The following is a 20137-nucleotide window of genomic DNA, read 5'->3' as shown; positions in this document are numbered from 1 at the left end:
CCCCCCCCCCCCTGTATATTATTAATGTATAAATACGTTTATATTTAAGCCGTTGTATAGAAAAAATTATTTAAACTACGGTACAAGTTGCACTTATTCTCCGAAACACACAACCTTGATATTTGTATGCGTCTTCGCGTGTATTCCAAAAATAGCGCATAGTAGTAATGCTTTAAAGCGAACTGCTTGGGTTCCCCTGCCCAGTCTCAGTCAGTCTATCATTTCTTATCCGCGGCGTATACACGCTCTGCTCTAAAAATTGAAAAAAGTTATATTTAAAATATCACAAGCTATAATAAAACCTCTCTCAAACCTTTATATGAATATTACGGATCTCGCGAAAAGAGCTGCCGATGCTATAGTGTCTCGTAATAACACTTACACGTGACGCAAACCATGTCTTCATACAGAAAGGGAGCACACACTAAGCCAACAACAGCTGCAGGCTTACGAGCTCAAGCGTCAACAAATGGGCAATCAATTTATGGAAACAGGTCACGGATCGGTGGTTTGCTCTCGTTAAATCCAAATAATTTAACATTTAACGCAGGATTATTGGGCGTAAAAACCCCAAATCTATATTCCGGATCTAATTTTTTGAATAAGAATAAGAAGAGTAGCGACCTATTTCGAACAAATACTTTCACGAAGTCTACGAACAGTCCGAATTATCATCAGAATCTTTTCACGACATATGGTGGAACGTCAACGGGATATGGTGGTGTGACTTTACCTTCTCACACAGCTGTCAATCCTTTAAATCTGAGTCCATCTCCCAGTTATAACTATTTAAACCTAAACGTAAACACTCGGCCACATGTGCGCAAAACCGAGAGTTTTAATAGATCGAAGGTAAAACCGAGTCTTAATATCGGTTCGCGAAGTTCCAGTCTGCAAAGTTTAACTAGTTCTGAGGGATATGCTGTAAGCAATTTCCTTGATCTTCGTATTTTAAATCTGAAGTAAAAAATCTCTTATAAAATTTCCAGAATTTTTCGAAATATTTTTAAATAAAATAATGATTTTTATTAAACTGTTATTTTTTTCTTATTATTTAAACATATTTGTAAATAAATTATATAAATATCGATTTAATATTAATATTACTGAATATTAGATTACTACATATCCAAATTTATATCTAATTTTTATATCTAATTTTTATTAATATTACAGATTATAAAATTTGTTTAAATTGATAAAAATTTTAAAAACATCGTAATAAAAATTTATGTTTAATATTCTTTCTCTTTTAGAGCGGAAACGATCGTTCTGGAAGAGCCACTAGATTAGGTTCGATATCTTCGCTATCATCAGAAGCCTCATCAACACCAATCAGATTAAAATCCAATAGTTCCGAAAACGGTGAATTAGATTATAAAAAATTGTACGAGGAATCTCAGGTCGAAAATGAAAGGTTAAAGGATAAACTGAAGCGCTCCGACGAACAATTAAAGGAAGTCAGGCATTTATTGGAAAAAACGCAAATCAACCAAAATAAAGTAATTCTCTCTGAGGCAGAGAAAAGGGAAAGGCGAGCCATGGAGAGGAAACTTTCAGAGATGGAAGAAGAATTAAAGGTAAGTTTGCAAATTTTTATTTCATACATTTATTTCCTATATTATGAATCTATTATGTTTGTGAAAGCGAATGGAAAAAAAATGCTTTCATACATTGAATTTAATGATGATAAAAACTGGACACAATTGTCTGTGGTTTTATGTGTACGAATATACATATCAGTATATTTACAATTTTAGATTTTTTAGTTAGTTACACACCGTCATCTCTTTTTTTATTGTGTTGCTGTGACTGCTAGCGGCAAGCAAAAACAGCAATGATTATTTTTGTACGAAGACCCGATCGCTTCGGTTATATGCTTTTCCTTACCTGGCAATTTTATGCAAATTGACGCTTTACTCTCTTTCTTATTCTCTATTTCCAATTGGTACTCATTTTCTCTTTTTTTTTTTTTGCGGGATACAGTTTTCAGTAATCCATTTTGTATTGTATTTCCACTGAGTTCCGCTTCTCAGAATTTCCAGCATAGTTTAGCGGGGAATTGCACGCGGTTTTACTCGTCTGTTAATAGAACGCGAATTAGTTATTTGTTTTTGGCTATTTTGGGACTCGTAAAAACAGTGGCGGGATTGTAGGCTAATTGTTTAACTGTTTACAGCAATTGCAAAAGCTCAAAGCTGAAAATGAGAGATTGAAAGCCGAAAATCGGGCACTTACCCGCGTCGTATCCAAACTCACCAATACTAAATAGGTAAAGGACACAATGACAGCATCTGCGTTTACGATATACATCGTATATCTCACGTACAACATTAATTAATTAATTACTCTTTTAATCGAATGATTAATTATAATTTTGTGTTCTGATCGCCAATATTAAAACAGAAATGATATCACTCATCATACTTATCGTACAAATCAGCTTTGCAAAGTGCATTCCGATATATAACGCGTATCGTTAATCAGTTTTTAATTAAAGATGCCAATTTACTTTTATAAAAAAGAGACTTCAGGCTTACTATAATACGTCTTATTCTGAATATTGCAATCAATATTGTACATTCATGTCTCTTCTTGTGTGATATACTAATATTTATTTCTTTTATTTCTGCAATATATTATCAAGACAGTATTATCTTACGTATATAATTACATATACAACATTATATATACGTATAAAACTTTTCAAGATTGTTACAAAGCTCCAAACGTGACAATTATAATAAATTATCCCGGCTGATTGTGTGATGCATGTTATAAATGAACTATTTAATAATACATTTACTAAAAAAGAAAAACAAATTTTTTTAACAAGAGATAAGAAAGAACGCAGTCTGTCATTTATAAGATGCATATAGGAATGAATATAGCTACCACAATTTTAACTTTAGGAAACTTTTCTCCTTGTAAAACCATCATCCAACATGCAGAATAACATCAGTAAACTGAATGCCATCATCAAGCATCGATAATCATTTTAGCACGTGTTTCACATAAAGACAAAGCCATGACTCTGCAGTTAATTATTCTTTTCAGTTTATTTATCTTATTCATAACTGTGTGAAAGTTATTAAATTCCCAAAACATATTCAACTGTTAAAATCTCAATACATATTACACTTCATTAACTTAGATTTTCACCTCTGTCTCTCTCTTTCTCTCTAAGAAAGCATGTTAAATGTTAAATTGTTGCACTTTATTGCACTTTATAGACTTTAAAAAATGGCCAATCCACAAAGTTGACATTAATCCCTCTTTAACTTTATGTATAATATTGCATACTCATCATTATTCCATGGTATGCATTAGAAAGCTTTCGTATCAACGATATTATTTTGTAGTGTTCAAAAAGTGCTCAACAAAGAATATGACAAATGATAGTTGCAATTGTAACATAAAATTATTTCTTGCATATGAAATGCCCCCAAAACTTGAAGTCAAATTATTGTATCAATAAGACAATTATGCGTTATTTAAATTATGAATTTAATTATTCGCTAATTCAGTCTCGCTCTTAGATTGCGTATGAGTTTGAGAATAAATTTTCGAATTTTATTGTAGAACATTTATATGTGTGCAAATTTAATTCAAAAATCGGATTTATATCTAAACAATTTGTTTAAGTTATTTATTTGGATCAATGCAATATTGATTAAATGCAAATAATTATGAAAGAATACTTGTGTACAAATGCAATGATTAACTTGAATAAAATAAAGTTTATGATTCTGGTATTATATATAATACAATGATCATAAATTGATGAAATGAAGCTTTCGCTATTTGCGATCATTTTTCAGTTCTCTTATATATGTCAGTATCTGAACATTTATTAATTTCTACTAGTACATACATACATTACCCGAATACTTTAATGACTTTTGGTTGCAGTAATATTTGTGAGTGCCTCTTTCTATTTATCCTCCTGTTGTTTTGTGAGCACTGAAATTATTCCGTCTATAACGGCATTATTTCTTTGTATTCTCCTCTGCTGTGTTCTCAATTAGCGCATAAGAATTAGTGTGACATTTTTTTTCTAGGTGATGGACCAACTAAAATGCGAAAATCAGAGGCTAAAAGATGAAAATGGTGCCTTGATCAGAGTAATCAGCAAATTGTCCAAATAAATCTTGTAGTCTCAACTACACCTCGTAATGAAATTTTAAGTTGTATTACAACAATGTTGAATGAATTGCTTTAATTATAGCAGCATCATCATTATCACTAGTATTCTTACAAAAATGCATCATGCTATCGATGAATTTATCTTTATAGTAATTTAACTTATTCCAATTATGAGATCAATTAATCGCATGGCTGTGCCAAAGGCGAAAAGAAATGTTACTCCTATTCTTAGACTGTGAATACTTGATTGTAAAAGACTTAGAAAAATTTTACTTTGTGGAATTACTTTTTATAATATCAGAAAGATAAATTTTATAATCCACTATATAAAATCAGGTAAACTATATAAAATCATTTAATGCTTTATAGTAAAAAAAATCAGGTTTATTTTATTTGACTATTAGGAAGAGAAGGAAAGAACTGTTAATCTTTACGGACAGTTTTCTTTTTTAACAAATCACGTTATCGATGTTGATTCTTTATAAGGACATATTGTAAATACAGACAAATAGACAATGGTGATGTGGCATTTTAGTAATTTGAAAAAAAAATTTTTACTCGCGAAGTTTTTGTGAAACACTGACTACATACAAGCAAATCCATGATATATCGAATCTGTTTGCATTATCGAAGCAATAAGCGTTATATCTATTACTCCTAATTAAATTACGGTGATAAAAAAAGGAGTCAAAGAACATGACCTTGCTACTCAAGTGGCCTTTCTCTGAAGACTGCAATTTGTAAATCCTTCCATCATTGCCATTTTTGCAGTATAAGCAGAAATTTGATGCATATACGGGAGTAAATGTTTTTAATTACTCTGTAATATAATACATTTTCTTATATATAATATCACAGATATGTAAAATATACTTTAGACACATCGGGATTTTTAATCTCTTTAAAGTGCTAAAATTACTGTATGTTAGAGCTGTGGTAATTTCAGTTCGAACTGTTGATGTAGAAAATCTGTGTTATTATTTTTAACTACCTATCCAATATAAAACGCTGTTACCTATTATTTTCTTATAGCAACACCAATAATAATTGTCCAATACGTTCTGGATAAAGACGAATTTATAAATATTGAATAATGGAATGTGTAATTGACAGTTGGCATGTTTTTTAATGATATTATTGTAAACAATTGTAAAAAAATGACTCAATGTAGTTATTTCGTAATGAAGTTTATTAGAAAATAATATTTGTGTAAATATTTAATACATAAACTAATATGTGTGTGTGGGCCTATTTCTATTATTTTATAAACTTAAGTCTGTGGTGGAATCCCTTTATATACATGTAATATATTCTTTAAAATATTTATATTGATAAAAATTCTTACATAATATATTTAATCAGCAGCGTTATATACAATGAAAGGTAAGTAATTAATATAAAACTGCTTTCAAAAAAAATTAATGAAACTCGAATATTTTATTTATAGTATATCATCACAATACTAATTCATTACTAGATTTATTATAATCTTCTTTCCTTCGTTTTATTACTACTATTTCAGTAATCGTTCCATAATTTTTGCAACAATAGCCATATTTGCACGTTGTTCCGTAACCTTTACCATTTCTCTCATTAATGGTTTAAACAATTTTTTCTTGCCTCTTTTATATCCTGATACAAGTTCTGGATTTTTCTCTATAATTTCTAAACATATTTGTTCTAATTGTTTCTCATCTGATATCAGGAACCAATTGTGCTCTTTAACGATCTATGTGCAATAAATAAAATTAATTATATGAATGTATGTTAAAACAAAATATTCAAGTTATAAATACTATATATTTTTTTTGTGAAAAAATGAGATTTTTACCTCCTTTGGTAATTTATTTGAATCGAGCATTAATTCCTCCAAAATCTTTTTTGCAGTTATTAAATTAATTAAATTACTTTGTAATAAATCAATTAATTGACCAATAAAATTTTCATGTGGTACACTAAAAATATACAAAGTATGCATTTTTTATTCAGATAATCTTACTTAAAAAGAAACTTACCAAAATTCAATCGTTAGTTTATTTTTATAAAGAAAAGTCAACAAGTCCATAACGAGAAATTTAGCGACCAGTTGTGGTTGACGATTCTCATTATTTCTTATTATTCTGTTAAATAATTGTAATAATGCAAAGTTACTCTAAAAAAATATATATATAATATTAAGAAAAATGTTTGTATGTTTCATTATAGATCATGCTGGATTTACCATTAAAGCAATGATTATTTCAGGAGATATCTTGTCTTTTAGTCTTTGACGTATTTGCTCCGACAACTCAGGCAGTTGTCTTTTCAGCATTACAGCATCAACTAAATTGCTTTTATTCGGTAAATCTTCTCTAAGATGTATGCGTAAAGGTGGTAAATTTGTTTCAGGCATAAATCGGTAATCCTGAAAGTGTTTATAGTGAATTTAATAATTCATAATACAAGAACAGCAACATAAAATCGAAATATTACTTCTTTGTCTTCTTTTTCACGCATAGGAACAGTTTTCTTGTTTATCGCGTCCCAAGCGCGAGTCTCATTAAACATCTTGTTACCGACCTCAAGAATAGAAATATGCCTATTTATTTCATATTGAATAGCTGCAGCGACAGCACGCACGCTTCCAATATTCTTTATTTCTGTTCGAACACCTAAGCTATCTCTGTTGCTTACAGAAACATTGGCATCCACGCGAAGTGCTCCTTCTATAATTTATAAAGATAATAAAAGACAATATATCAAGTTATTGTATTTTCTACAATAACTTGAAAGTAAATTTCTGCAACCTTCCATTTTGCCGCTACAGACACCCAGTAACTGCAATGTAAATGCAAGCTCCTTCACAAGCGCGGCCGCTTCTTCACCATCGACCAAGTCTGGCTCAAACACAAATTCCATCAAAGGTATTCCGGCTCGATTAAGATCAATCAGACTTCTAAAATATAGAAAATACAAGCAAAAAAATTTAATTAAAACTCTTAATTCTTACTAACTTTTGAATAGAACTAAGCAATCAGCTCAATACCTTGTTGCATTTTCATCATGTAAACTTTTGCCACTATCCTGCTCTAATTGGATCTGCTTAATTTTGGAAGATTTCGAATATGGAGACTTGTGCAGTCTTGGAGTAAAAACATGAAACTTAATTTCACCATTAACAGCAATAGGTTGTCCTTGTTGAGTGATTTGAAACCCTGCCTAAATAATTTATAACTAATACAGACAATAATGAAAAGTATCTATTTCGTGATAGCCTTATCACTCACAGGCAAGTCTGCGTAGAAGTAATGTTTTCTTTCAAACAAAGAAGTCTCATTCAATCGGCAGGATAGCGCCAAGGCAGTCATCACTGCTGATTCCACACATTTTCTGTTCAGTACCTACAATATATATTTATCTACGACAATAATTTATTATATAACAGTTTGCAAAGTTTTTATTTTTATCTGCCCAAAAAAGAGTATGTCTGTTTAACATAAATTAACAGAAGACACAATAGACTTTGTCTGTGTGTCATTAATAGACTTCTAGAAGAAGACTGCCTTCCAAGAGTATTATTTATTATAAACATAACAATATTACATCAATATTATCATTTTCCATTCAACAATATAACACATGTTGTACATAACAGTTACATTATCAAACAGGAAATTACAATATTGATGTAATATGTTACTGTTTACATTCAGCAGATGTCTTTAATTTATTATAACTGATTATTAATAACTCACAGGTAATGTTCCCGGTGTGGCGCAGTCGAAGAGTGAAACACACGAATTAACCGGGCTAGCAAAATTGGTAGACGCATTGGAAAACAATTTTGATTCCGTGGCAATCTGAGCATGGACCTCCAAACCCACGGTGGACTTCCACCTCTCCCTAATTGTCAACAAGAGACAATACCATTAATGACTTAATTATAACTCCCTAAAATATCATGAATATTTAATTAAGTAAATATGCAATTGCGATACGCCTCGGAAGCGATATAACAATAATTGTTTACATTCATAAACATTATTATAACCTAACCTAATCGCTCACCGCACTTTTACATCTTTTTGATTTTTGATTGAGAGAAAACGCCGTAAAGCATTGTTGTTTCTTTTTCGAATCCATTTATGCGCGAAAGTAAGACATAATTGTCGTCTTGATAACATTTTTCACTGACTTTTCACTGATTTTTCGTGATTCATTCAGCATGAAGTTTAGAAAAGAAACCTTAGCAGCCACGTTCTTTATCGACAAACAACAATTCAGAATTGCCAATAATGCCAATTGCTACAAACTTGCAGGGAGTTTTGTATGCCAATATTGCAAATTGCATGGACCGGTCATTGAACCACCATTTGGAATATCTTTTATTTAAAAAATATCTTATAAATATATGTCTTAGAATATTTTTAAAAATGTATAAATATATCCATGATTTTTTAAAGAATTGATCGATTTAAAAATTTTGATATTTTTGTAATATATGTATCTTTGATATATTGTATTAATAAACCGTTAAACAAAGTGAGAAAGTGGCTCAATGATAAATAAACATAAATAGAAATGGAAATAAATAGAAAAGTACCTTTGTCTCTTTTTTTATGACTGCGAAAGACATCTTGCGTTGTAGCTGTATGCTCATTTCTATTTATATTTATTGTATTAATAATTTTTTAAAAATATTAATTTTGCAGTTTATATATATATATATATATATATATATATGTTATACAATTGTTTTTTAAAAATATGATTAGAAAGTGGGACACACCTAGCCATTTATCTTATCAATCAATTCGATAAAGCATATGATTCAGTCTTCTTATGTAAGAGAAATGAAGTCACATACGACGATACTTTAAACAACTTATATTTATTTGTGAATGTAGAAAATCTTGCGTACAAAATGTAGGTATCGTGCAATGCGAGTTATACATTGTTTTTAACAATTAAAGTAGAAACAATCATTCTATTACTTTTTAATAGTTACTTTAACACTTTATGACCTTATACAAAACGCTGTTTTGTTGATGTCGCTGCTGAGTCTTTCTTCTAGAATGTCGTTAAACAGTTACCATAACATAGAGATTATCATTAGTGTCATTCATCCGTTTAGAAAAACCAACAAGGCTGTCAAAAACCATGCAGTTCCCAAGAGATCGTTTGGTATAAGAAATAAACAATAATGAGGCTGTTGGCGAATGCTGAGATTTACTCGGTAGCGTCATCCTTAGATACACTAAATGGGTCTGTTATAGTCTCCGCGCCACAATCGGTGATAACCACGTCCTTTTGTGGCTTATCTCGTGAGTCGGTGCTCGTTTGCTCAATCTTGCGTACTATATTCTGCAACAGAATAATATAATTATAAATCTACTCCTTTATATGGTTGAAGTTTTTGCATCTTTTCTCTTTTTATCTTCAAAGTGAAAAGAGGAGAAATAAACAAAAATTACTGAAAAGAGGCTTTGTACTATTAATAACATATAGTAAGTGTCTCTCAGTAAGTTATTGTAATAATAATCAGTGTTCGCACCATTCCTTTGATAATCTTGCCAAAGACGACATGTCTACCATCGAGCCAAGGAGTTTGCTTAACAGTGATAAAGAATTGAGACCCATTGGTATCTTTGCCAGCGTTGGCCATGGACAACCATCCGGCACCATAGTGCTTCAACTTAAAGTTTTCATCCGCAAAGCGATCTCCATAAATGCTACGACCTAACAGGCAGATTACAGATCAGCAATCAGAATCAAATGCATCTGTGTTAACTAGGCTTGTCCAAAATTCAGCTCACGAGTTAACCATTGGATTTCTGTTTATATCCGTCTCTATCAATATAAACTTTAATTTCAGTTCAACTTATTCATTTTTTTTCTAATTCTTAGAATTATAGTTAACCAAAATTAAAATTAAGCAACATTGATAAACGGACATTAATTAATATAAGCATTGTTTCTTATCCTTCTTAATGTTGAATAACAAAGATGGAATATGTTACTTATGTACATACTTATGTTATCAAATAAAAAGCACTTGCTATCACCTCATCTTGTCTCATTGAACAAGATAAATGGAAAACAAAAGAAAATAAATGCTAAAACAACCAGTTACTAGACAGAGCTTTATATTAATTCTCTTTATTTTTTATCTGGTTCAATAAGACAATGAAAAAGTGAGAGCATTAACTCGTAAGCTAATTTTTAGACAATGCATCTGCCCTAAACAATTAAAAATAAAGACCTCCAGTGCCATCTCCCTTTGTGAAATCTCCTCCTTGGATCATGAAGTCTTTGATCACTCTGTGGAATTTGCTGCCTTTGTACCCTTCACCTTCTGGCAGCTTGGCAAGCTCCACAAAATTCTTGACCGTTTTCGGAACGGTTTTACCGAATAGACCAATTTCTATTCTGCCTGCATCCTCATTGCCGATCTTGATATTAAACCATACCTAAAAATTTGATGAATTATACATTAATGTTAAGAAAATAGTTCTTTATGAAAGAATTTGGTGAATATACGCTGCCGAACAAAGGCATTGTTCGTTCATAAGTGACGCATGGATCTTTCCATACGTGCAACAGAAATATCTCACGCCGGTGAAGTGCCACGTATTCACAATTAATATTTTGCAGATCATATTTGTGTACTTCGTGGATTTGCATGTTATACCTTATCAGTGACTTTCGGCCCATTGCTCGCGCAGGAGACAACGGCTACCAAGCCTAGGAACAACAGCAGCCTCATGATACGGACAATGAAGGGACCGCAACCGTCTGTCTGATCTGATCCTGCGGTGGTCTTGTCACAGTCTGTCAGAGTGGACCACTACCGGAAGTATTGGTCACTGGAACGCTCTGAGGCCATCCGTCTGAATAGAAAGAGTCAGTTTAGGTTACTTCGTCCTTGTCGGTACAGTCTGAGTCAAGAGTGCTTTCCAGTTTCCATGCGTCTGCGCATTTCATTCATACTTAAGCCTCGTGTCCACGATGCTAGAAATCGGTCCGAGTCCCGAGATTCGGATGAAGAAAGAATTTGAACAATTTGGTCACATGACCAATGTAATTGATCAATTTTTCCTTTATTCGAGATCTCGGACCGATTTCTAGTATCGTAGACACAAGGCTTTATAGAAGATAACAGAGATGCGTTAGGCTACGCACAATAGGAGAAATATTAGGAACAGATGTTAAGGTGATGCTGGAGTCGTTTAAAACTAGCGTTTTTAACGTTTTCGTTCCTGTCTAATTTCTTCGTAATAGTATCACAGAATAAAAATTCCTTCTCCACGATTAAAATATCCGAGCTAATATACCTGTGCCTGGTGTATATTGTGTCCAAAGCTGGAAAAAGTATGAAATTACAGATTTCTTTATCCATTTTTATCTTCAGCGTTGGTCGCCATATTAAGGTTAAATAAACAATTTTTTTCATGTAAAAATCAGAAATTATTATGCATACTAAGAGTCTCTTTAAAACTTTGTTAAATTTTACTTTTACTCGGGATACTTAAAATAGATCAATTTTTGGTAACAGAGAAAACGATTATAAATTTAAGTTCTTTTAAAGCAATTCAGATGCGAAAAACATGGGCTTTGATAGATCGTATCACGTCCCTGACAAATGCGAAGCAACATGAATAAGTATTACGAGATCGAACACTCGCGCGAAAGTTCACAGGTGTCACGAAGTATGTACATTACTCGTAAATAGCTTACGTCGTTATATTTAAAATACGATATATTCATATATTTAAATATCAACTTATTGAAGATAGAGCTTTTTTCATCACGATGTTTAGATAGATCTTTCACCCTGTATTTTTCAGATCAATCGACATTGAAAATTTAATTACGTAATTTGCTAACCAGGTATTTTTTTCAAATATTTATAATCTCGATTGATAAAAATAATCAATGTCTGTTACTCAAGTTCGCCGACGAAAGTAAGTAACACATAATTATTTGTTTCAAAATTGAAATTAAAATATCAGTCACACTTAATCGTTTCCAAATTCTAGCTGAAGTATTCTCTTTCCTAAACAAATTATCTCGATTTTTTTGTCATTAAGTATATATAATGTATCCAATTATAAAATTTACATCATTCTATCCTTGTTTAGTGCCTTATAATGAAATAAATAAGACAAAAATAATTAAAACGATGCGCAGCGCTGATGACATAGCACTTTCCAAACGTAACCGCGATACTTCATTGACCATGACTGCGTTTAGTAGAAGAAGCAGCTTTAGAACTGTCGTAAGATTCTTTAATATAATTGGTTCTTGCCCTTATAATTTCTCCTAATTCCTCACTGAATCTATTAAATGTGTAAATCAATTATATTAAAAAATTTTACAACACAATATTGCAAAGCTGCTTTTTCTATTAAACGTCAAGTCATTATAATTGAATTACCTACTGTGCATTCAGAAACTTTATCCAGATCTGGATACACTCAGGTATCATTATTTATCTTTATTTTACAATTTGTGAACAACAAAGATAAAATAATATAATCTGAATTTCTTTGTATATCCAACGTACAATAACCAATGAGAAGAACAATCTACTAGGGAAATTCCTAGAAACCACGAGTTCCTATTGGGACATCGCACGTATAAATCAGTAGATCTGTTCTTTTAGCTAAACTTCTTGCACAATTTATCTTTTCTCCTTTCTCTCCAACGGAGACAAAAAGCAAAAGAAGAAAGATGAACCATGTAAGAACTTTAGCTAAAAAGAACAGACCTATTATAATTTATAAATTCTTTATTATTCACATACAATTTGTGCATATATAAAAATGTAAAAATCGAGCTAATAAAAAAAATATACGTCATATTTTCCATTTCGTACAAATCCACTTCAATTACGTTAAACTAGCTAATGCTACAATTTTCTATAAACACAACACAAAATTTTTTCGATCCCTCGCACAAATAAAGCTCTTTATAAAAATATTTACATCGTTATTTACAACATTATGTTTGTAACAATATTTATAACGTTTATGTTTATATAAATGTTGTAATAAATCGTAATTAATAGTATTAAACGCAAAACATAGTATTTATATCTTTATCCTTCGACCTGACTGGCTGATTAGTAATATTCGTTACATGCATATTTTAACAAGTTTTTTGTGAATTTGAACATGACTACGTAACAATTTTCTTTACGAATGTTCGAGAACCTTCAAGTTTTGTATAATGATTAAACTATTGATTCAGTAATCAGTTTCAATCAGTTTCCTATAATTTGCTTTCAAGCGGACGCACGTGCGAGCTTATGAGACTTGTCGCATTGTGTGTCGTGGCATCTTCCAACCAACAGACCATACAGTGAACTGCAGTGAACAGAACTTTATACGGCTGAGAGGTTGTTTCTTCCCTAGCCTGTTTTTTCTGAATAATGACCATTACACTTTACACTACTGAGGTAAATAAAAAGTGAACGAAGAATTCAGTAAAATTTGTGTTTTATTGTTCAAATGAAACTTGTTGAAACTGTAATCAAACCGGTTTCTTTAACGGTTTTATCACGAAACAATTTTTCGTATCACACATTGTGCTTAATCATTCTCATTATTATCATTCACAATGTTTAGCAAGATGCGCTTAAGAACAAAATTCTTTATGTAGAATTTATTTTTAATTTAAAGTAAATTTTTAGAAATAAGTATCCAGCGTTTAAGATTTTGAGAAAGTTCTAAAGTTTTGTAAAATATTATTACGCGAAATTTTCATGGTTAAACAATAAATTATATGTTAGATAACTTTTAGATAACTTTATATTACATGATTATAGAACTATGTTATCAGCTTTTGTGGAAAAATTGAGAAAATCCATAATACTTATTGAAAAACTTATTGAAAATAGGTTTATTTTATTGAGTATAATTGAAGTAATTTTTGTTTGCTTTAGATGAATGAAAGTATGTCATCAGAAGAAAAGAATGTTTCTATTAACGCTATTGACATATCTGATTGTGACAACAATAGTGAGGTATTACACCTTAAAACCTCTTCTTTAGAAGATCAACCTAAAGTAGCTCAACCTAAGATGGATCAATTTAAGGAAGATCAATCGAAGATACATCAACCTGAGGAAGATCAATCTGAAATGGATCAACCTAAGCAAGATCAACTCGAAGAAAATCAACCTAAGGAAGATCAATCAAATGATGATCAATCAAAGAAGGATCAACCTAAAGAAGAATGGTTAGATATAATTGGCAATGGTCAGTTGATGAAGAAAGTTATAAAGAAAGGCAAAAAAGATGTAAAACCAATACGACAGGATATATGTACAATAAAATTTACTGGTATGCTTGATGACGGCACAGTAGTAGAAGATTATGATGATTTTTCCATACAATTAGGAGACTTTGATGTAATACAGGTATTTTATAACTGTTATTATAATATGTTGTTATTTATATTATAACTGTCAGTATCTTGTTTATAATGTTATCAAACTATAGGGATTAGATCTAACGATTTCATTGATGGAATTGGATGAAATTGCTGAAATAAAAATCGATCCTAGATTTGCTTATGGCACACGTGGAGAAGGAGCTGTGCCACCAAATGCTACTATTACATACATAGTTGAATTGAAAGCAATAGAGGATGGTTCTGATATAGAAAGTTTAAGTGTCAAAGAAAGGAGAGAACTAGGGTAATCATTTTATTTATGACATATGTATGAAAATTAAAACTTTATATCATTTATCTTTTTAATTTCTTTTTATCATGTACATTATTTTTTAAAGTAACAAGAAACGCCAACGTGGAAATTGGTGGTTTATTCGCAAGGAGCTCACTTTTTCGATACAATGTTATCGGACTGCGTTGTCATATCTACAAATAGACAATACAAATTGGAATAAAGAAAATGAAGAAACAGGGCCGATTACTGATAGTCAACTGCAGGAACTGTTGGAAGATTGCATAAAGGTGTATAACAATTTAGCGGCTGCATTAATTGAGACGGGAGCCTACAACACAGCTTTAGAAAATGTAGACAGAGTTCTGAAGTATCAACCAAAAAATACGAAAGCTCTATTTAGAAAAGGTAATAAAAAGATTTTGTTTGAAATTTTTTTTGAGTTTTTGTCTTTTTTAATATGCTGACTTTTCTTGAATTATATTTTACACAAGTATATCTTTATATATATATATATATATATATATATATGTATGTATGTATGTATGTATGTATGTATGTATGTATGTATGTTGTTTACAGGAAGAATATTGAAAGCCAAAGGGGAATATGCAAAGGCTTATATAGCTTTCCTTGAAGTACAAAAGATAGATCCAGATATGAAATCGTTACAGACAGAATTAATAACTTTAAAAGAAAAAATTTCAAAAGAAACTGAGAAAGAAAAGTATCTGTATGCTAAAATGTTAGGTATAAATAAAGAGGCTGATAAGCCATCAAAGAATGTAAAAGGAGAAGAAAGAAGTAAAATTGCTAAAGGAATTCTATGGACTGCGATTGGAGCATCTGCTGCTATCATCGGTATACTTGTACACAGATTTGTTTCATGAAGAAAAAAGGAAATAGATAAAGACAAGCCAGAGTTAATGAGGTGCAGAACAAGTTGTATTCTTTGTGTTTTAAAATTAACAGAAATATATAATTAAATATTTTTAAAGTTTTTTTTATTACATATCAAGTTATATATTTCTAATGATACAAACATGTTTGATGAATAGTAAATGCATGAAACATGGTTCTCTTCTAGTTATATGTTTTATATATATGTATGTATATATGTATATATATTAAATGCATATGTTTATACACATACAAATACACAGAATTTATAAAAAAAATTATTTATATTTACGTCGCAAATATGAGATGTTTATGATAGTTTACACTTATTACTAGTTTATATTTATGTTACAAATTATAATTATATGACTGTGGTGGTTAAAACATATATATGTGTGTGTGTGTGTGTGTGTGTGTGTGTGTGTGTGGTGTGCGCACGTGTGCGTACGTGTGTGTGTTACGACTTAATGATAGATTATTAAAAATTATGAAAGTTTGCAGTTTTCTTTATATTTTAATATGCTCTATTAAAGAATGTATGATTGTTAAATCCTTTAATTTTGTACATGGAGAGTGAATAAGTTTTCGATTTCTCTTAGTTTTTCCATGTATTTTAAAATTATATATATGCAAAATGAAAATGTATGTATGTTAACAAGTTTCACTGATTTTTATTTTATATTTGCATCGTCCAGTAGAAAATGTAAAATAATAGATAAGAATAATGTAAAAGGAAAAAATAATAACTTTTTAACTAGCGCTTAATTGATCAGAACTTTGATTCAGCTATATGTAAAATTTAGACTTGTAAAAAAATGTTAAAAATTTAATTTTAGATTAATATGCATATATATATATATATATATATATAATATAATATTTTTTGTATAATTACCTATATTAATTTAATGTATATTCTAATAGTTCGATAAAATTTTACATTTATACATTTTAATAAAATAATACTTTATATAATACATAATATAGCTCTGTGTGAAAATATTTGTTAAAATATTTGCTATTGTACGAGGTAATAAAATTTTTGTACTTTAAAAGAATATGTATTTATTTATTTAACAAAATTAAAATGTTAAATTACATCTTGTAGTATAAAAAAATAAATTTTATAAAATTTAATAACATAGTCTCTGTTGTTAACAAAAAATAAATAATCTCATATTTTAATAAAATACGATAACACATAATGACATTTTAAATGTGAACAACCATTATATTACCAGACAAACAATATACATGCACATACAATCTTCCATAATATGAATCTTCAAATATTAAGGAATGCTGGAAATTCGTGAGTTAAATAGCTTTCTATCGTTTCCATCTTACTATTATTACTTACAAGTGGAAACGAACCTTCAATATTTTCCAATGACATTTCTGAATAATTTGTATTGTCATAACACATTTGATCGATATTTAGAAGACTATTTTGAAATTCTGTATCTGGATAATCGGGCAAATTTAATATTTCATTGCAATTTGTTCCAAGTTGATTAACAAGTTCATTAGTAGGTAACAATTCCGAATTATTGGTAATTTCTACAGTAAGCACTTGTCCCGTGTTTACATCTACTAAAGAGAAAACTTGTGGAATAGACTCAATAATAGATAAATTTGTAGATTCTAATGATAAGTTCGGACATTCAGAGTTTTCTTCAGGATTTAATGATGGTTGTATTTCCAGTTGCGAATTAGCATTTGCAGCCTCTTTCTTTACATTTGTAGCAGGACAATCTTTCTCTTTATTATTTGCAATTGATTCACATCCTTTTTCGGCTTTTACTTTATTAGTTTCTGATCTGTTTGGTTTATCTGGCACTGGTACAAGATGACCATCCTTTGTTTTCATGAGTTTTACCACCTTGAAATTGTAATTATGAATATTTATATATATATATATATAAAATATATATCTTAAGTTGAGACTATCACAAGGATTCTTTGTTACCTTTTTCTTTTTTTCCAATGTGATTCTATGACAGCTTTCCATGTGACGAGTGAGATGGTGCGAGCGTTTGAACGCAGTGTTACATTGCATACAGGCAAACGGTCGATGTTGCTCGTGCGACAATTTATGTCTATTCAATAAGCTGTTTCTCTTAAATGCTTTGCCACATTCTTCACAGATGAATTGTCGCTCTTTACTATGAATATAAAGTACATGATCCTTGAGGATGCTGACACTGGTAAACGTTTTGCCACAATGCTCACATACAACATTTCGCTCTTCTACATGTAGTTGTTTGTGCCTATCTAGATCTGTCCTTCTGGCACACTGAAATGTACACCCATATATATTACAAACAAATCGCTTTGCGCCTTTGTGAATACGTCTGACATGTTGATCCAGAGCTCTTTGTGTAATTAATTTTTTAGAACAGATTGCGCAGGAGAATATAGCTCTTATAGGTATATCTTTGTTAACTTTATTAAGATGTAATGCAGACTCCAAATGTCGAAAATAGTCGTCTTTTTTTGCAAAGGAGTGTCTGCAATCAGCGCAAAAATATGGACCTGTAAAATAACATTATTAGACAAGTACAAAAAAACTATCTATTAATACAATTTTAATATTTATTACCATTTGCCGATTCTTGCTCGCTTAATTTTGGGATATGAACTGCTTTAAAATGTTCATGTGCTTTCTTCTTCGATGCAAAAGTAATATCACAGTGTGGACACTTATAGTTATCATGATTCTGAATGTGAGCTATATATGTCTGCTTGATACTAAATGTTTGCAAACATTGTTGGCACTTGAATTGCCTTTTCTTACAGTGATTTTCCTTATGCTCTTTTTCATCTGCATCCATGTTTATCATATCTCCACAATCCGAACATACCTTGCCATTTTGATAGGTATGCTTTGCTCTATGACGGTTCAAAAGGATGCGTTTGGGAAAACTTTTCGGACATACGTCGCACAAATGAGGATGCCTGATCACCCTTTCTCCATGCGCACGAAATAAATGGACATCTAAATGCTTTCGTCTAGCAAATTTTTCATTACAATGAGGGCAGTTATTTTTCTGATGACCTTCCAAATGACGATCCAAGTGTCTTTTATATCTGAATGTCATTAGGCATTGCTCACACTTTTGAAACTGTTCATCTCTGTCTGATAACTCTAGATTATTAATTTTTTGTTCATGTTTTAAATCGCATATAATACTTTGATTTATATTGCTGACATCTTTATTGATATTAGAATCTGTAGTTGTATTATTCTCTATATAAAATTTGACAGAGCAATTATAGTTATCTATGTTCTTGCTTTCTAAACATTGATCTTTGTCAAATGTATAGGATTCAGTATTATGAATAGTTGCTATATTATCTGAATCTTTACTATTTGAAAAATTTGAGAAATTTAGACTCATTGTATTGAAATGTTGAATCGAGTGTGGAATATCAACATTTGTAGAATTGTCCTGTTTTGTTCTTTCCTCCTCATTCTTTATACAATTCGTAGGTTCCTCTGTATTTTGTAAGAATAAACTTTCAATTTTCATAAAATCAATACTATTCAAATTAACATCATCTAAACCGTCTCCTTGTAAACTTATGTCTGTGGCACCTGTAGAATTAGCTGTTAGACCGACCTCAGAGTTCTTATTCTCAAGATTGCTGATGCATTCTCTCAGGTAATCATAACTCTCGATTTCACTATTCTCGGTGCATACATTTGGTATAGCATCCAGTGTGGAATAATCCTGAAAGACAGACAATATGAAAATCGTTAAAGTCTAAAATTTACAAAGTAATGTACAAAATCTTGTTTTTTTTTGTTCTTTACGACCATCTATTTTATTGATAAATTTTCTGAAACTTTTTCTACTTTGGGACAACAGCTAAGGTAAGAAACAAAAAAGACAATTGATAAAAAGTGGTAAAAAGCAAGAAACGCGAGAAGCAAAACTCACGAAAAGATTAAACTTAAATAATATCTATCTAAAGAGACAACCGTGATGGTGTGTTTCATAATAACTTTCATAGATATTTCATTATTCTCAATTTCTCACCTCGTTGTCGAACAGACGTAGCGTCATCATTCCGAATTACGGTACCCTAATATGCCCTAATATATATATAAAAATCTGATATTTACATGTGAATGCGATTGTTACATATCAGAAAAAGCTACATTTAATTTGCAAATCTCTCAAGTTCATTTATGTCCGATATTCATAAAATTGCGCGAATTACTTGAAACATTCGTAGTATAATCGCACGACATATAACCTAAAAAGAGCTGAAAAGTACGGAAAAAGCTAAAAATGCCATGTACTGTAGATATACATGTTGCGCATGCATATTGGAAATATGGATTGCGCTTTGCGCTACTTCAGTTGGAACGAAAAAAAAGAGGATAAAAAATTATTAGATCATTTTAAAATAATT

General features: G+C 30.6%; 5 protein-coding genes across 5 annotated transcripts in view; 2 read left to right on the top strand and 3 right to left on the bottom strand.

Annotated features, from left to right (window-relative positions):
- The window catches only part of Mbs (Myosin binding subunit), a 16929-nt gene extending 12468 nt beyond the window's left edge, over window positions 1-4461 (top strand). Inside the window, exons 20-22 of the mRNA XM_018538622.1 lie at window positions 415-924; window positions 1257-1580; window positions 4062-4461. Of these exons, the coding sequence (XP_018394124.1) occupies window positions 415-924; window positions 1257-1580; window positions 4062-4148 (921 nt within the window). The 3' untranslated portion in view covers window positions 4149-4461. The remainder of the gene's footprint in view (window positions 1-414; window positions 925-1256; window positions 1581-4061) is intronic.
- A 1182-nt stretch (window positions 4462-5643) lies between these two features.
- GatB (glutamyl-tRNA(Gln) amidotransferase subunit B, mitochondrial) lies at window positions 5644-8383 on the bottom strand. The gene is made up of 10 exons (XM_018538253.1): window positions 8194-8383; window positions 7881-8028; window positions 7413-7526; window positions 7172-7344; window positions 6933-7081; window positions 6619-6851; window positions 6368-6550; window positions 6162-6298; window positions 5978-6101; window positions 5644-5875 (listed from the first exon to the last, which is right to left on the bottom strand). The coding sequence occupies exons 1-10, from the start codon at window positions 8307-8309 to the stop codon at window positions 5660-5662; spliced, it is 1593 nt and encodes a 530-aa protein (XP_018393755.1). The 5' UTR covers window positions 8310-8383; the 3' UTR covers window positions 5644-5659.
- A 642-nt stretch (window positions 8384-9025) lies between these two features.
- Window positions 9026-10976, bottom strand: Ppib (peptidylprolyl isomerase B (cyclophilin B)). Its single transcript, XM_018538252.1, has 4 exons — window positions 10817-10976; window positions 10388-10595; window positions 9680-9864; window positions 9026-9489 (listed from the first exon to the last, which is right to left on the bottom strand). Exons 1-4 carry the CDS (start codon window positions 10889-10891, stop codon window positions 9355-9357), a joined length of 603 nt encoding a protein of 200 aa, XP_018393754.1. The 5' UTR covers window positions 10892-10976; the 3' UTR covers window positions 9026-9354.
- A 2490-nt stretch (window positions 10977-13466) lies between these two features.
- On the top strand, window positions 13467-15749 carry LOC108772820 (peptidyl-prolyl cis-trans isomerase FKBP8). Its single transcript, XM_018538452.1, has 5 exons — window positions 13467-13585; window positions 14072-14548; window positions 14631-14827; window positions 14922-15223; window positions 15398-15749. Exons 1-5 carry the CDS (start codon window positions 13559-13561, stop codon window positions 15703-15705), a joined length of 1311 nt encoding a protein of 436 aa, XP_018393954.1. The 5' UTR covers window positions 13467-13558; the 3' UTR covers window positions 15706-15749.
- Window positions 15750-16465: 716 nt separating this feature from the next.
- On the bottom strand, window positions 16466-18816 carry LOC108772626 (zinc finger protein 708). Its single transcript, XM_018538197.1, has 4 exons — window positions 18318-18816; window positions 17685-18250; window positions 17076-17597; window positions 16466-16501 (listed from the first exon to the last, which is right to left on the bottom strand). The coding sequence occupies exons 1-4, from the start codon at window positions 18814-18816 to the stop codon at window positions 16466-16468; spliced, it is 1623 nt and encodes a 540-aa protein (XP_018393699.1).
- Between the last annotated feature and the right edge of the window lie 1321 nt (window positions 18817-20137).

The sequence above is a fragment of the Cyphomyrmex costatus genome, unplaced genomic scaffold (genome assembly GCF_001594065.2).
Source record: "Cyphomyrmex costatus isolate MS0001 unplaced genomic scaffold, Ccosl1.0 scaffold193, whole genome shotgun sequence".
Lineage (NCBI taxonomy): Eukaryota > Metazoa > Arthropoda > Insecta > Hymenoptera > Formicidae > Cyphomyrmex > Cyphomyrmex costatus.
Note: the sequence above shows the minus strand (reverse complement) of the source record. Positions and strands in the feature narration are given on the sequence as shown.